At 40.0% G+C, this 18,385-nt stretch overlaps 1 protein-coding gene across 4 annotated transcripts in view; it reads right to left on the bottom strand.

The window, feature by feature from the left end:
- Positions 1–686: 686 nt before the first annotated feature.
- IL1R1 (interleukin 1 receptor type 1) overlaps positions 687–18,385 on the bottom strand; it is a 72,957-nt gene continuing 55,258 nt past the window's right edge. For 3 of the 4 annotated variants that reach the window (XM_059134409.1, XM_059134411.1, XM_059134410.1), the window contains 7 exons: positions 17,690–17,858; positions 15,724–15,789; positions 10,636–10,753; positions 8,758–8,909; positions 6,212–6,355; positions 5,290–5,457; positions 687–3,940 (listed from right to left, as the gene is read on the bottom strand). In XM_059134409.1, coding sequence (XP_058990392.1) covers positions 3,522–3,940; positions 5,290–5,457; positions 6,212–6,355; positions 8,758–8,909; positions 10,636–10,753; positions 15,724–15,789; positions 17,690–17,858 — 1,236 coding nt within the window. In that variant the 3' untranslated portion in view covers positions 687–3,521. Of the gene's footprint in view, positions 3,941–5,289; positions 5,458–6,211; positions 6,356–8,757; positions 8,910–9,126; positions 9,263–10,635; positions 10,754–15,723; positions 15,790–17,689; positions 17,859–18,385 lie in introns of those variants that run through there. The other variant, XM_059134412.1, reaches the window with a different exon arrangement.

Genomic DNA, 18,385 nt, shown 5'->3' on the forward strand with positions numbered 1-18,385 from the left:
TTCTAATATGACCAAAGTTTATTCATAGAACTGCTACTAACCAAGCTTCCATTTACTGAGGACCTGCTGTATGTCAGGCACAGTGCCTGTCAGAAGATACCTCATCCTTCTAATCCTTATACAGCTCTATGAAGGAGATATTATACCCATTTTATAGGTGAGGAAACTGGGGCTCCGATAGTTTGTCCACATTTGCACACCGAGGAGGAGGCAGAATTTAGGGTGGGCCTTCAGACTCTGGGCTGACCTGCCTCCCTTGGGCGTGCTCCCTGGGTGCTGCCAGAGCCACCTGCTTGTGAGAAGAGCTGGGAGATGAGAACAGAGCAGCACTGACGGGCCAGGGCTCTCTCTGATCCCTAGAGTTCCTGAGCATTTGTGAGCTTGCGCTGTGGACACCATGTTGGCTGATTTCGTTCACTTCCAGTGTCAAAGGAGAAAAACAACAGAAACTTTTTGTAAAATGTAAAAAAGTCCATACAAATGCTGCCCTTAACTTTTTTGAACTAGTAAACAGCAAATAATTAATCCATTTTAGAAGCAAGCAGACAGGTAGACTGGCCCTGAAGCTACAGATGGGATTCAGGGCTCAGTGGCTGGCTAATGGCCTCCAAATACCCCAGGCACCAGGGGAGTGTGCCCAGTAAGCCCAGGACATGGCCATGCAGAAACAGATTTTCATGAGAATATTCAATACCAGGTTTTGCCAATTTTATTGGAAAATAAATTCAATCCATTGACCAGTGATACATGCTGTACATGAATCAGATGTTTTACTGTATAAAAATACTTGGTATCTGCTCATAATCATATAAAGACATTTCTAAAAACCCTTCATTATTAACCAGTAAAAATATAATTTTTCAAAAATACCACTGGAAAAAATGGCTCAATAACTTTTATCACAAATACACAAAGAGGCAGTAGGAGAAGGAAAATACAAATTCTGCTAAGCCAGTTTTCACTACTGGCGAAAGGCTTTCTTGGCAAACTTCCCTTCAAACACTTAGGCTTACCACCATCAGATAATGCAGTAAAATCTAATTAATGAGGAAGGCCTGAAAGGAAGAGCTTAGAAGAGGTTTTGGGGGAAAACAATAAAACAAAGGAAGTTCCCAGAGTACTAAGAGTGTCGCTCCTTCCTCCGGAATCCTCCCCTGGGAAATGGGAGTGACATGGTGACATGCGCTTTCCTGTCAGGGCTCCTCCTGGTCCCAGGCACATCCCTTGATTCTTGTCCCTCCCTGAACTCCAGGTGCAATGCCACTGGTAATTCTTGGTCGGTCTCCCCGCTCCTTATTTTTCTCGCCAACTTTGCTGCTAAGTCTAGGTTTCAGAATTGGCTTCCTTGGTGCAACACACACAAGTGTATTTTATAGATGACAGACTAAAAATCATCAGCAACCTAGGTTTTAAGTAGCTGATAGGCCTTTTGGAAGGACAGCCCCAAACCCCAGCCCTGTGTGTGCTGCCAAATAAAAATAAGGCTATTTTTTTGGAAACAGCAGTTCCAAAACCGTGTTATTACTCGAGGCTGCCAGCTCAGATCCAAGAGAAAGCAGGGGGAAAGTGAAGAGGCAGAGCATTCAGCTCTGTTTCTGTCTAGCTCTGACCACTGTGGAGGACGGGGATACACTGCGCCAGTTTGCGTTCAATTGTTAACAATGAACATTGAAAATAAAAAAACAGAAGGCCTGTCCATGTCCATCAACCTTTAAAATGGGGCAGGTGGCATGTGAACTTGGCTTTTCAGTTTTCAGGGGTTTCTCTAAGGAGTACCATCAAGTTCTAAAAAATAGTTTCCTATACCAAAAATCTAACTTGCTTTCACTTTTAATTCACTAAGAAATATTTACCTTTCAGGAAAGAATATATGAAAGCAGAAACAGTTTTCAGAAAACCTAACCAGAATTTTCATCAATTCCAACACTCAGAAGTTTAGAATTTGGTTTCTTAAATGCAAGCCTTCCTAGACTCAGCCACCATCCTGGAAAACAATCATTTCTTCTCACAAAAGAGCTAGGGGTAGGACTGAAAGGGACATTTATTGACCCGAAGTCAAGTGTTCAAGACACTACTACACTCAAAGCCAGCAACACAGTTGTGAGCCCTAGGTCCGACAGCACTAAGAATGTATTTTGTTTAAAAATAGGTCACTTGCTCTCTCTATAACATTAGGATGATTATGAAACTTAAATCTGATCATCTGTGGGCATTTTTCAATAAGAAAGCCCTACCCAAATCTACGTCAAGTAGGCAAATTACTTGGAAGGCACCCCGACGAGGAGAGACACCCACAGCCTCCCGAGCCAAGAGCAGAGTTTCCAGCTGGAGACAGAATGCCTTCTCATAAAGTGACAGCCAACAGACTAAGTGCTACCAGACTCAGAGGAGAGAGCTGGTGTCCTAGGGCAGTTTCCTAGGGAAATCTCTTAAAGAGAGCTGGAGTAAATTTCAAATTCCATAAAACTTTGGTCCGCTGGAGAAAATTCGAGAAGGCATTCTGGTCAGAGGAGACAGGAGGAGAAGCAGATATGAGGGAGCAGGAGTGGTGGGCGTGAAGGCACACAAGGCTGACTTGGGAATTCACACAGCAGGACGGGGATGGGAACAGCCATGCAGACAGACCGGGGAAATAGGGCGTTGGCTCCTCAACCAGGAGCAGCCCCGCAGAGGGCTTTTAGTAAGAGCAGGAGAGCTTTTAGTAGAGCAGCACTTCATGCAGGACACCTAATCAATCTGTGGGCCTGGAGTGTGGCAGAGAGGAGGAGGAAGTGACTTGGAAGCTGTCCTTCCAAAGAAGCGGTGAGTCCAGTGGAACGCAGAAGAGGAGGGTAGAACAGAATGGTCATTCCAGTGAGGGAAGCATGCAGAGCTGGATCAGGTCTCGGCAATTCCTGCTTTACAGTCTCTCTCTCCAGCACAAAGCTAAGGTTATTTCAAAAACATGCAATCCTGAAGAATCCCTCTTTTCACCAAAATGAGAGTTATAAAGGTCTGTAAAATGAAATGCGGTCTTTGGAAAAGGAGAGCTGGCTGTCGATGCATATGGAAAAGTGCGAAGCAAGTGGAAAGTTCTCCTACCCTTGTCTGTGAAATACCAGTCTCATTTTGCCAAGGAAAGCCAGTGGGGGGGGCGGGGGCAAGGAACCAGGCAGTACCCAGACTGGGCCACGGCCCCACCCTTGGACTGTAGACAACTTCATAAAACCGTTTATAGATGCTAAATATTTCCTGCTAGTTCTTCCCTCTCATTTGCGGTCCTGGTGCCTGTTAGCAGTCCAAACACTCAGGCAGGGCATCTGTTGCTTTCTAAAGGATTTCCTAGCCCTCAGTTCTGAATTGGGCTGACCTGCTATCACCACCACATTCTGTTCCCTTAACGATTTGATTCCAGATGACCTCAGGGATAAGGGACACCACAGGTGCATTTTATGACTGTACAGTCAGTGGGGGCACAGCCCAGCCTACAATGCCTGAAGACGGGAGTCACCCAAGGAACTCTGGGCCAAGCTTCTCCCCTGCTACCCGAGAGGCACCTGCACCTCCTTCTGCAGTGTTTTCTTAGAGTCTGGCCTTGTGGCCCAGGAGAGAAACTGGGGTTTGGATGAAGGGGGCTGCGGCTGGACTGGCATATTGTATCTGACGTTCTTCCAGAACCTTGTCTTTGCAGACCATGACCCCTCTCTAAAGTCCCCTGACCAGCGTATAGCCCCATGTTTCTGCCTGATGAATTTAATGGTTTCTGGCATTTTTTCATAGTCTTGGATATTCTCCAGTTCGAGCAGGACAACTTTAATTCCATCCTGAACAAAAGCATTGTACATGGCTATCTGCTCTTCAGATGAATTCCCCAGGCAACCCAATCCTGTTGCTTCTGGGACCAAAATGACAATCAGTCTTCTGCTTTTCCTTATGTTTTCATTAGTGACGTCAACAATGTCTAAAAACATGAAGCACAGTAAGAGTGAGTAAAATTTCAATTAATAATCATTCTCTCCCAAACCAAAACCCCACAAGGTTTTTCCCACCCCATCCCTTTTGTCTTCTAATGCTCTTTTATCCCATCCTTTTTTTTTTTTTTTTTTAAAGATTTACTTATATGAGAAAGAAAGAGAGAGCATGAGCATGGGAGGGGCAGAGGGAGAAGCAGACCCCCCGTTAAGCAGGGAGCCTCTTTGGGACTCTATCCAAGGACCCTGGGATCATGACCTGAGCTGAAGGCAGCTGCTTAACCAACTTAGCCACCCAGATGCCCCCTCTTTTTTCTCATCTTAATTAAGATGAAAGAAGTTTCTGATTTTATAGACCAGCTCAAAACCTGACCCACAAAAGCTGAATATTTCATTTAGGACTCAATCTATTTCTGGTAAAATATTAAAACCTTAAACCATTTGATTTCTTCCCCTCCTGTGTTGCTGTCTCAGGTGGAAAGTAACTATTGGATCTAACGAGTTGTGAAGTTTTCCAAAACTAAATAAACTTAGTTAATTACTCTACCAGCAAAATATGAGAAAAGTAAGTATTTTGCATTTAATAGATGTGAAAATCGCCATCACACACCACCAAGGAGGTTCTTAAAACGGCCAAATCTGTGTACCTACACCGTGGTCCTTCTAGAAAGACGAAACCTAACTTTAGCAATTATTATTATTATTATTTTTAAATTTCTTTTCAGCGTAACAGTATTCATTGTTTTTGCACCACACCCAGTGCTCCATGCAATACATGCCCTCCATAATACCCACCACCAGGCTCCCCCAACCTCCCACCCCACCCCCACCCTTCAAAACCCTCAGGTTGTTTTTCAGAGTCCATAGTTTCTCATGGCTCACCTCCCCTTCCAATTTCCCCCAACTCCCTTCTCCTCTCTGTCTCCCCTTGTCCTCCGTGATATTTGTTATGCTCCACAAATACGTGAAACCATGTGATAATTCACTCTCTCTGCTTGACTTATTTCACTCAGCATAATCTCTTCCAGTCCCATCCATGTTGCTACAAAAGTTGGGTATTCATCCTTTCTGAAAGAGGCAAAATACTCCATAGTGTATATGGACCACATCTTCCTTATCCATTAGTCTGCTGAAGGGCATCTTGTTCTTTCCACCGTTTGGAGACCATGGCCATTGCTGCTATAAACATTGGGGTACAGATGGCCCTTCTTTTCACTACATCTGTAACTTTTGGGTAAATACCCAGGAGTGCAATTGCAGGGTCATAGGAAAGCTCGATTTTTAATTTCTTGATTATTTTTACAACGAAGACTTTTACTCTTTTCCACGACACACTCACCTTCCCCAACATATGCATCCCTTCCATAAATGAACAGTTTATATCCATACTGTTCTTCTAAGACCTCAGGCAAGACTTTAAACACAAAAATATCCGAGGGACAGGTGGACCCTTCCCCAAGAGTCTTTGGATATAGTATGTAAGCATCATAGATCTTTCCATCTGAAGCTAGAGGAGAAAATGTGAAATATTTAGATCCAAAAAAAGGAAAGAATTGGTAACATCAGTCTTCCCAACATGCAGTTCAGAATGAATTATGAATTTGTGTGTGTGTGAGCGTATGAATGAAGCAGCTATACCAAAAATACATTAACTTTTTAAAGTGGTACTCTCCTACAAGTCTCTATTTTATTGTGTCTCACTCTGAATGTATTCTTTATTACTGAATGGCCTCCTCATGGGCAGAGATTCTTTTCCTCTGGACCGGGGAACTATCCTTTGCAACCTGGTCTTATCTTCTTTCCTGTGTCTTAGCCTTGAATTCTATCCATTCTTTCTTTTATGTAGTATTGTAGTATTAATTTTTTTTTTTGCAAGGTTTAAACAAAAGAGAAAGCGAGAGCTTCCCTGATGCATGAAAATCATCGTTTCTTTCCTCTGAAGGCAGATCGTGGGGACATCTATGTCCTACCCAGCAAGGGGCCAACCCTCAACATTACTAAACTGGACCAGCAAACAAATGCTCTGAAATGCCTGTTTATCCCTCTGTGAGGAACACGAAAGCAGGAACTTGCAAAGCAATGCTATTCAGCCTGTTCAGTCCCCAAACAATAATGATGTATAAGAGTAACTACTATGCTTGCTTGTATATGCCACTTTTCATTTTAAAATTTAAGTAAAAAGTTTCTAATTTATCTTCTGTTATCTCTTAACTACCCCCTCTCTCCAACAAGGAAAAGTTGCCCAGAATACAAAATCATACCTTTTGCGGGGAGAAAAACATAGCAAGAATCCCGGTACCAAAGCACAATGTCAACCTTGAAGATTTTGTAGATGAAAACAGAGCATGTAATTATTACTGTTAACATGACAAATACACCAATTGTGTGCTTCCTGAAATCAGGCACTATAGCAGAGAAGAGGAAAAAAAGATATTAGAACCAAAAGAATTAAAAATTTGGACATACCAAATTAAATATTATCATCTCAGAGAAACCATTTTTGGGACTGTTCTGCCATCCCAAATCCCAGATGATATTAACGTATTCATTATTATCACTTAATAAAACATACTAATGTACAAAGCCATCTAGAATTGATACTTTATAAAACTGAGGTGCACTGTATTAAACTTCCACCTAAATTTTACAATACAGTTGACCCTTGAACAGTACAGGTTTGAAATGCATGGGTCTTTTTTACAATACAGTTACTTTTTTTTTTTTTTACAATACAGTTACTATAAATTATGATTTCTTAATAACATTTTCTTTTTTCTAGCTTACCGTATAGTAAGAACACAGTATATAATACACATAACATACAAAATATATATTAACTGTTTATTGGGTCAAGAGCAAGCTATCAGCAGTAAAGTTTTGGGGACTCGAAGTTATACTCGAATTTTTGACTGGGATAGAAGTGCTGGTGCTCCTGACTCCCATGTTAGTCAAGGGTCCACTATATACGATAACACAGAAAAAGTGCCAAAGCGCATAGGATAGAGCACTTCAGAGTAAAACAAGTCAAAGTCACTCAAAACCCTACAGAAGTTTCTGGAGCTATAAGAATCAGGTGAGGAAAGCTGAAGTCTAGGGGAAAGGAAAGAAGGGGCTTAGGAATGCCAAACAGAATGTGTCACTCTTCCACATTCTTCTAGCTTCATTCCCTCCAATGATTACAGTGGAGGAGAGGCAGAGTAGCAAGGTGAAGGAAAGTAAGGGGGTATGGTGTAGAGAAGAAAGACGAAAAAAGTGCCTTCTAAATGTCAGGGCTCATGTAGGCATCCAGAAGAGAGAGTCTAAAAGCTCTATTATTTTAATTTCCCAATCTGGTCTTTGATCCATCTGCAGCTGATTTAAATATGAAATAGGAACCAAGATATATACCATTTTTCAGACCAATATCCAATTGGCCCAATGGATAGTTCACACTAATAGCCTTAATTATGGTAGTTTCACACAAAATCATGATACCTGTAGTGTAAATCTTCCAGATTTGCTATTTTTATTCAATACCACCTTGATTATTCTTGCCCCTTAACAGTTCCATATGACTTTAAAAATAAACCTGCCCACAACAACACACCCACATAAACACATACCCAAACTTGCACAAATACTGTTGGAATTTTGATTGGAATTTTTTTTGAATCTATAGATTCATTTGGAGAGAACTGATATCTTTATAATACAAAGTCTTTCAATCCATGAACATTGTATATCCTTCTACCTATTTAGGTCTTTTCTAATTTATCTCAATGACTTTTTTTAGTTTGTATCACAGAGGTTTTAAATAGCATTTGTCAGGGGCGCCTGGGTGGCTCAGTGGGTTAAGCCGCTGCCTTCGGCTCAGGTCACAATCCCATGATCCTAGGATCGAGCCCCGCATCGGGCTTTCTACTCAGCTGGGAGCCTGCTTCCTCCTCTCCCTCTCTGCCTGCCTCTCTGCCTGCTTGTCATCTCTCTCTGTCAAATAAATAAATAAATAATCTCTTAAATAAATAAATAAATAAATAGCATTTGTCAGATTCATCCTAAGTATTTGATAATTTTTGATACTATTATAAATTTAATATTTTAAGTTTAATTTCTATTTGTTGTTAGTATTTACTGACTACATAGAAATACTGTATGTATGTACATATATGTGTTTACATGTAGAGAGGCACTAGTGATCTTGTTAAATTCATTTCTAATTCTAATAGTTTGTCTATAGGTTTTTAAATTTTCTCCCATGTACATATTCATAAATACCCTATATTTAATCCAACTACAAATAATCAAAATATTTCACAAATATTTTTAATATTGTGTTTGATTATATAATTGAAAAAAAACCAGTAACTTCTGACATCCTCTCTGGAAAGTGGATATTTAGGCTTCCCCTGTCTATTATGCTGTCATTTACTTAAAATGTTCATTAAATACCTATGATATGCCAGATTTTAGTCACTACTAGCTCTGGAAATAGAATGACTATTACGATAACTGGTCAGCACCATTACAGAATTTAAATCAATAAGCTAAGTATGACAGATACTGTGACAGGGGCATAGGGTTCTCTGAAAGTATATAACAGAGGCACTAACCTTGTCTGTTTGGTCAGAGAGCTTGTTAAGGGCAGGCAAGAGGACAGAAAGCTTCTAGGAGAAGAAATGGTACAGCTGACAAGTGAAAGAATAGAAGTTTGCCAGGTTAAGAGGACTCCAAAAGCATTCCAGGCAGAGGAAACAGCACTGCAAACCTCAAGGTCATAGACTCTTGCAACAGTAAACCAAAACTGCATTTCAAATATTCTGTTGTTTACCTGGATGTATTAATTGGATATATGCTGAACTTAGGCCATCTGTATTCTTGGCTATACAAGTAAATGGATATAGATAAAACCTACTTTCCACTTCTGAAATATTAAGAATGGTGATGACTGTATCCTTTCCCCTTTCTGAAGGATTTTTCACTCTGTTCAAAAGAGAGAGAATAAATGAAGTTGTTTAGGGAAAACTATAACTGAGACACATATACATGGTTTATCTCTTTATTCACCACATGAATTGCAGCAGAAATTATCACCAGCCCTATGCACAGGAATAATAATCATCAGGCTGTTAGCAATACTGATCTGAGATTTTATAGTGCAAAGACCACTGTCTGTAAAAGACTTAGAAGCAGAGATCAAAGTAAAATTACCAGCTTCCAAGAAGAAAAAGATGGATGTGCATTCTAGTCACCATGAGGGCACAGAGAAGAATGCATGAGACGAGGAGCCTGGAGCAGATGACCAAGGAGAATGCTAAGGAGTCGGGAGTTGATCCCTAGAGAGGAAACAGAAAGCCACTAGAGACTTGAGACGTGGAGCCCCTGATTCTTGGTCTCACTTAACGAGTCCTTCCTAAACTTTTTAAAAAACCAGAATACAAACTCAACAAGGCAAGAAACAACAAATGTTGGAGAGGATGTGGAGAAAGGGGAACCCTCTTACACTGTTGGTGGGAATGCAAATTGGTGCAGCCACTTTGGAAAACAGCATGGAATTTCCTCAAAAAATTAAAAATAGGGGTGCCTAGGTGGCTCAGTGGGTTAAAGGTCTTTGCCGGTGGCTCTAGTCATGGTCCCAGGGTCCTGGGATTGAGCTCCACATCAGGCTATCTGCTCAGCAGGGAGCCTGCTTCCTCCTCTCTCTCTCTCTCTCTCTGCCTGCCTCTCTGCCTACTTGTGATCTCTGTCAAATAAATAAATAAAATATTTTTTAAAAAACTAAAAATAGAACTACCCTATGAACTGGCAATTGCACTACTGGGTATTTACCCCCAAAGATAAAGGTGTAGTGAAAAGAAGGGCCATATGCACCCCAGTGTTCACAGAAGCAATGTCCACAATAACCAGACTATGGAAAGAGCCGAGATGCCCTTCAACAGACGAATGGATAAAGAAGATGTGGTCCATATACACAACGGACTATTACTCAGCCATCCGAAAGGACGAATACCCAACTTTTGCATCAACATGGATGGGACTGGAGAGGATTATGCTGAGTGAAGTAAGTCAAGCAGGGAAGGTCAGTGATCATATGGTTTCACTTACTTGTGGAACATAAGGAATAACATGGAGGACATTAGGAGAAGGGAAAAATGAAGGGGGAGAAACCGGAGTGGGAGACGAACCACGAGAGACTATGGACACCAGGGAAACAAACGGAGGGTTTTAGAATGGAGAGGGGGTGAGGGGATGGGCTAGTCCAGTGACGGGTATTAAAGAGGGCATGGATTGCATGGAGCATTTGGTGCTATATGCAAACAATGAATCATGGAACACTACATCAAAAACTAATGATGTACTGTATGGTGACTAACGTAACACCATTAAAAATAAAGAAAAAAAACCCAGAACAACATGAAGGGTAATTCAGGAAAGTTGCTTCATTGGAATGTTATAACATATTTATCCAAATTCAAGAGAAAGCCTTCCAAGTGGTCTGTTATTTGCACCACAATGACATGTACTTTTACCTGAAGTGTAGAAGATCTTCTAAGTCCTGTTTAGCTCAGCAAAACTCAACAGGGACAGCAAAACATCAAGGGCCTATCAACTAACTATCTCTATCCAACTAAACCATCAAGGTTGTATACATTTCATGACATGAAATTTAATACCAAAACTTCTCTGTTACATATTTTAGCATACTTACAGCACATATTCCTCTGCCAGCACTGAGTCGTCATCGTCAATTGCTGACCCATTCCACTTCCAGAAGACAGAGTCACTAAACTGGCCACTGACATTGCAGATTAATTGTAGCTTGGATCCTGCAAAGCAATGTAGTTTTAATCTTAGCAATTGACTTTTATCTGATCTATCTAGATTAATAAATGGCCATTGAATAAAGATTTTAAATTATAGAAAAGTACAAAGAAAAAGAAAAATTGCCCTTAAACCCACCAGTTGGAGATAACTGTGATTAGTAACTTCATGCCTCTCATTCCTCATCTTCTCTGTGTACACATGCAATTTTTTAAATGGAGTGTTATGGTCTACCATTTGCAAATATTGTATCCTGGCAATTCCTGCTCATGAGATCAGCCTTCCAAAATAGTCTGTTTCAAGGCCGTTCACTTTTTTTTTTTTTTTTTTGAGTTGATGGTCTATTTATTGAATTTTGGTCAAGGCCGTTTACTATTCCATAATACAAATACATTATGACTGATGCTTTTCCTATTGCTAAACACAATTTGTTCCTAATTTTTTCACTATTAGGATTAATATTCTAATGATTATTCTTGCACATCAATATTGTACATATACTGAAGCACTACTTTGAATCTGGAAGTACAGATTTAAAAAGCTAGCCCCCCGACCCAAGTGACACTATATTTGACATCACTTTTTCCAGCAGTATAAGTGAGTGCTTTTTATACCCTTAGTCCCCAGATTCCAAATACTTTTGGTCATTTACCAACAAGAGAAAAAAAAAATTCCATTTAAATTTTCAACAGCATTGCTTGAAATCAGGGTGAATGAACGTGTCCTTTATAAGTTTAGTATTCATTTGCCTTTAAGAACTGCTTGTTATGGGCGCCTGGGTGGCTCAGTGGGTTAAGCCACTGCCTTCAGCTCAGGTCATGATCTCAGGGTCCTGGGATCGAGTCCCATATGGGTCTCTCTGCTCAGCAGGGAGCCTGCTTCCCTCTCTCTGCCTGCTTCTCTGTCTACTTGTGATCTCTCTCTCTGTGAAATAAATAAATAAAATCTTAAAAAAAAAAAAACAAAAAGAACTGCTTGTTATGCCATTACTTAATTGAGTCTCATATAAACCTCATTGTTGTGTGGGAGCTCTTTATAATAGCCATGACATTAACTCTTTATCATGCATGAAAACTATTCCAAATACTGTTCAGAGTTCACTGCTTTCCTTCTATTTTTATTTATGGAAATTCTTTGAGTACAGATATTTTTATCTTTTACTTGGTCAAATTTCTGTTTTATCTGTTCTCACAATTTTTTCTAAAATCGGGAAAATATCTATGTACATTTTCATTGAGGTATATATAATGTTTTCATCGTTTTGATTGTTTTAGTTCTTTACTCTATCTAGAATATAATTGGGTATGGTATGAGGGAGAGATTTAACCTAAGGCTTTTGTCCAAATAGCTGACTGATCATTTCCAGAACCACTTATTGAATAACAATTTGTAATGCCACTTTTATTAGAAAATAAATTATTTATTTGAGACTTTCCTGATTTGAATGTGTATACTGATGCCAGTGGTACCACAAATCTTAATTACTACAGTGTTAGGGTAAATGTTAGCATCATTTCGATTACAGTTTTCCTTAATTTGGTGTTTCTCAAGATTGTTTTCATTACTGTTCCCCTTTGGAGCCTTTTAAGACATTTTTATCCTAACTGCTTCCCTCCCCGTGAATTTTTAATACCACAGACACAGTATATCGCTTTAGATTTTTTTCCACTAAGAACAAATTTTCTCCCCATTGGAAATAAGATCACTCCCACTCTGTCGATATGTAAGCTTTAAATCTCAATTTTCCTGAGAGGTCAGAATTTGTGCGGTTTTTTTCTCTCCTATAAATCCTATATATTTTTTAAAGATTTTGCTAAGAATTTTATAAACAGCTCTATGACTTGTTGCAAATGGGATCTCTTTGCCCATTATGTTCTCTAGCTTGTTATTGCCAAACACGTTTACCATTTTAGAATATCAATTTTAGTCACTTGCTTGCTTCTACAAATACTTTTATTTTAATAAAGTTAGTATAGACAATGTCCATTTAAAACCCCTATACCTAGGCCAAAAAGTACAAATAAAATAAAAAGAGCAGTGCTCTGTTGCATACACTTCTGCATTAAAAATTTTATTAACTACTTATGAAAATCACAAGTTTTCAGGGAGTCTTATGACAAGATCTTTCTTTAATCTTAAAATGGTTTATCTTCAGTGAAGCCATCTTTGGAGTTAGTCCCTATCTTCACCATCTCTACGGCCCCTCAACTTCAGCCCAGTATTCCTGTTCTTTGGGGCCGACCCTCAAATTATAAAAGCAGCTTTAAGTTAAGGAAAGACCATTTTTCCACAGTTCAGTTCTCTGAGAAACTTTCATCTCCTACTGAAAGCCACATGTCCAGAAGGGAAGTAATCACGAGCCAGAATTTCAGGGCCAGTTGGAAAGCCATTATGAACACTAGCATCAGCGAGTTATTTACCACAAGCCTGAAGACGCACAGTCCTGGAAAAGGGTGGCCCCTCTGTGCACATGTGTAATTTGTAAAAAGGAGAGGGCGACAGGAACTGAGGTTTCATCACCAAAACTCAGTGCCAGGAAAACAAACGATAATGACTAATGGACACCAGAATTCACACCACCAGATGCCTTAAGGAGGGAAGGGGCCAGTCTTCAATTCCATCTTGAACACCACATGACAAAAGAATTATTTTTGAAACTAAAAGAAGATTGAGGGGAAAGAAGAAAACAATAAAAATAATATCTAAACTGTGGTATGAACTCCCTGTTTGTTCCTGATAAACTTCAATCACAACTTCCCCCCTTCCCAGCTCCCCTGGACTCATTATCAGCAATCCTCTGACCTTCAAAGAGAACCTTGAGTGAATTCACGGGAACATCCGGTCTTTGACAGTAGGATTCTTTGAGTTCCTGAGATATGTCGTCCACCACTGTCACTTCAAAGTGAATCTCACTGCCACCATGTCCGGTGACTGAGTTTAATGTACGCTCTTTCCTTCTCATCCCTCAAGTCCCCCTCAAGTTAAAGGTTTTGCCTCCTGGTTAAACACAGTGATGACTGCTTCACCCAGAGTCTCCTCCCCGCAGTAGTGGTCTCAGGGAAGCAGGACCTCGCTCGGGGACTTACAAATCCATCTCTTCCCCACAGCATACCTTCACTACACCTTGAATATTAATTTTGTATCTGGACAATTAATAATATATTAATTCTAACCTCTCCCTGGTAACTCTCTTGAAAGTAATACACATATTATATGATCTGAAAATAATAAAGTCCTTTTCTCCATTACAGTAAGCATGCCTTGGTTCTTTTATGTATGATGTTATCAACAGGGCCCTTCTAGAATATGTAAAGCAATGATGGTTATTTGGGCATCTTTGCTTGGAGGGTCTATGCCTGTAGAACGTCTCACACTAGTGTCATTGTCCATTAAGAATATTAGGGACTGGGACGCCTGGGTGGCTCAGTTGGTTAAGCAGCTGCCTTCGGCTCAGGTCATGATCCCAGCGTCCTGGGATCGAGTCCCGCATCGGGCTCCTTGCTCGGCGGGGAGCCTGCTTCTCCCTCTGCCTCTGCCTGCCATTCTGTCTGCCTGTGCTAGCTCTCTCCCCCCCCCTCTCTCTCTCTGATAAATAAATAAAATCTTTAAAAAAAAAAAGAATATTAGGGACTATTAGTTTGAATCAATGTTATTTATTAAGTTAAGGAAGTATACCCCAGTTCTATTTTTCTAAGTCATTTTATTGGTACTGAACCTTAGCATAAGCTTGTTTGACACCCTTCAGGATAATCATATGACAGGGTGACATGTGCATCTGGTCAACGGGGTATATTAAAATAATTATTTCCTAACATAAAGCTATTTTTTAGATTTGGAGATCAATGCCACCTGAACTTCAGAAGCCTAAAATGTATGCCTCTAGAACACAAATTCTAAACAGAAGCTATGGCCAACAGGGCAAAAAGTGGTTTGTGAGGAGAGGGCAAGAAAATCCTAGATATTGCAATGGTTTGTGGCCCGGCAAAGTGCCGTGGTAGAGCAACAGATATACAATAGATCTGTGGCGTTAAAACTAAGAAGGGGGGAACCTGGTTGATTCAGTGGGTAAAAGCCTCTGCCTTCGGCTTGGGTCATGATCCGGATGGAGCCCTGCATTGGGCTCTCCGCCCCGCACTGCCCCCTCCGCCTGCCTCTCTGTGTACTTGTAATCTCTATGGTCACAAATGTTTTCCTTCTAATCTCCGTACAGCTATTCCCTGTCTTCATGCAGTGACTTTTACAGAAAAGAACTTTGCATGCCAGCCTGGCTTTTGATCCTCTGATACCAAAATCTGTTTTTATGTTTGGACCAGTGGTTTTCAAGAGAACATGCGGTGATGGGAAAAATGTTCTATATTTGTGCTAATATGGTAATCACTGGACACATATGGCTATGAAGCCCTTGAAATATGGCTAATGTGACTGAAGGGCTAATTTTTAATTGAACTAAATTAATTAATTTACTTGATTTAAAGTTACATGTACATAGCCACATAAGGCTAGTGGTTACTGGATTGTATAAAGTAGGTCTGGATGCTTATAGGATTATGTCTTTGCTCTTGAAATAAAAACATTTCACTGACTTGGTGGTCATTCTAGAAAAATACTTTTCCTTTTTGGTCTGATATCCTGCCCTTCAGTCTAAAAGCTTAGTTCTGATCTTAAGAAATCCATCCCATGCCAGTCAGATAAATTACATTTCTCATTCCTAGTCCTGTTGAACTTAGCCTTTGGCTGATGTTTTCATGGGTAATAAACATCCACAGGAAAGTGAGGGCGGGCAAATCAGATGTGAGTAGATTTCTGCTAGGAGAGGCAGGAAACCGAAAGAAACATTTAAAGACATACTTTGTTTTTATTTTCCCACTAATTACAGATCTACTCAGTAAAGGGTTTTGGTGATGTGTAGCAAAGGTAGAGTTTATCTTGAGTTCAAAATAATGATTTCAGCATAGGGTGATTGGAACCCACTTACCCAGTCCTACTTCCACCGTCTCGTTAGCTGGACTCACAATTACAGGCCTCAGAGGCTTGTATTCTTCTGAAAGACAAACATCCACAGGGCTTCTTAGTCTCTTACAGATCAGAATCTCAACTGATGACAACAGTTAGCAAAATGTACGAAGACATACCACGTGGCGGCGGGCCAGATATGCCCCCACGTGCCCAAAGCGTAGTCGGCAGGAGACAGAAGACAAGAGATGAAGGAAAGAGGCCAATATGGATGTCATGACTAAGTACAATGCCTGCTGGTAAGCCTGGGCCCTGCGCAACCCGTTGAGTTTGGTGCTACAAACACACACATCACAGGGACTCCAGACAAGTGCCTCTCGTGAAGCAAATCAGAAACAGCAAGTAGCTATGGAGAGGGACTTCCGTGGATGATGCATGAACCGGAGACACCACCCACGCTAAACCTGCTTCTCTTTATTAACTGCAGTCATGACCCAAGAGTGCAATGCCAGGTGATTTGGCAGAATTTATTTAAAAGGGCAGCAGAATATCAAGGAGCTCCAGAAATTTGTCTGTGTTTTATTTCCAAAAAGATTGACTTCGAAGGTCCATCTGTGGCCAAGCCTGAGAAACTATGAACTGAAATGCCCAGTATTCCACCACAGTAAAAAATAATAATAATAATAATAGCCTCCATTAGGGCAGGGTCTTGTCTCTTTTGTTCCCTAATGTATACCTAGAACAGTGCCTGGTATATAGTAGATGCTCAATTGATATTTTTGAGTCTGTTCTATGCAAACAAAATATGACCTCTTCTCTGAAGTATATTATTTCTATAAAAGGGATCAGAAAAGACAGAGTATTTAAAAATATATTTGACCTATTAAAAAAAGTCCCTAGTTCTCTCTAAAATTCTCTCTGCTGGTCTGGTTTCTGTATATCAAGAAAGACAAACCAGAGCTACCCCACAGCTGCTAAGATGGTTGTAAAGTAAAGGGTGTTGAAAATTATGATTCACTAATGCTTATAGGAACTAGGCAAGGAATTCATTTTGATTCAATAAAATTAATGTTTGAAATATAAGTTATTAGGGAATTGAGAAAACTTCGCTCTGTGTAGGGTGATTGTGTTTAGGGTTTACCCGAGACAGGCCCCATCTATGCCGGTTGTCCCAGCATAACCAATAATAAGGTCCCTTTAACTTTTAAAGTCATGGTTAGAGGAGCTCTTGTTACTGAAAGTTTACAAAATCTATTTACAGAAAGGCTGAGCATTCTGCCCATTCCCAGGTAATTTTTAGGAGTGCATTTTCTTGTAAAATCACTTTTAAGGTGAAACACAGTTAACAGAAAACTGAAAGCCTCGGGAATATTTACAAGAATAATTATCAATGCCTATTTATTTCTCCTTTGTTTTGCACCAGGCACATGATCACAGGATGAGCATACTTGGTCACTAATCTTCCCAACAACTTTGGAAGGTTGTATCATCTTACAGAGGAGGAAACGGGCTTAGAGAGGGAAAGTAACTGAGCTAACAAGAAACTAACAAGAGGTACAGTACACTCTAGGAATGCAACACATTCCAAAGCCCATTAGCATCCACCCCATCAAGATCAAGTAGATGTTCCTTACTGCTAGACACTCAGACTCCCCAAGCAAAAGCACTCAGGACTGCCCTCCCTCATACTCTAGTCACAAGGAACCCCAGAGCTCTCTGGAAGAACCATCTTCAGCCATGGCAAAGAACAAGCCTCTTACTTCAGTTGGAAAACACAGCTCTTACCCTCTAATTAGCACTGCATCTGAAGCAGGAATGCAAAACGTGTACACAGGATTAGCAACAAAAAAGCTAAAGCCATGCGACCTTTGGCAAGTTATCAAGCTTCTCTTGGGTTTAGTTTCTCCCTAAACAATGAAGGTACCATTAGAACCATGTTTACTGGGCCTTCCCAGATTCAAACTCCTAGGATTAGAGCTATGACTCACCTATAGTCTTCAGTTCTATAACCCGGGTAACACGATATTGCTTTCCCAAGTACATGTAGAATATTCCACAAGTATATTTCCCATTATGTGCTGCAGTCACATTTGCTATAACGAGTCTATCTTTCACTCCACTAAAGTATATATTGTCAAGAAGTAGAGGTTTGCAATCCTAGAAAGATGGAGAGGAAGGAAGTATTAAAACCAATTAATGATTTTCCCCAACCTACTACCAGCAAAAGAAACTCCATTTTTCCATATTGGCAAATATTTTATGCATGGGGTGTGTGTGTGTGTGTATGTATGTATATATACATATTCATATATATTCATAGATATATATATTGAAAACCTCAGGAAAATTTATAATAAATCATCATACACCCATTTTACACCAAACACATGACTGCAAGCTGAGCACATATATGAATATATATGACTATGTTTCTTGTGTACGAGTTTTAATATAGTATTTTTTTGTTTGCAATAATCCCAATCACATTTCCAGGATATTATATCTTTATGCCTATGAGCCTTGCACTTTGAAGACAAGTGAAGACAAATTTACTTTGCAAGGAAAACATGTTTGAGGGCAGAATGCTAATGCCACAGTTTCTTAGTAATGCTATACTTCCTTTCTGCGTTGATATTAATTATTTTGTATTTCTTAACCTCTAACAAGACAATTCCCCATGTAAG

The sequence above is a fragment of the Mustela lutreola genome, chromosome 9, assembly GCF_030435805.1.
Source record: "Mustela lutreola isolate mMusLut2 chromosome 9, mMusLut2.pri, whole genome shotgun sequence".
In the NCBI taxonomy this organism is placed as follows: Eukaryota; Metazoa; Chordata; class Mammalia; order Carnivora; family Mustelidae; genus Mustela; species Mustela lutreola.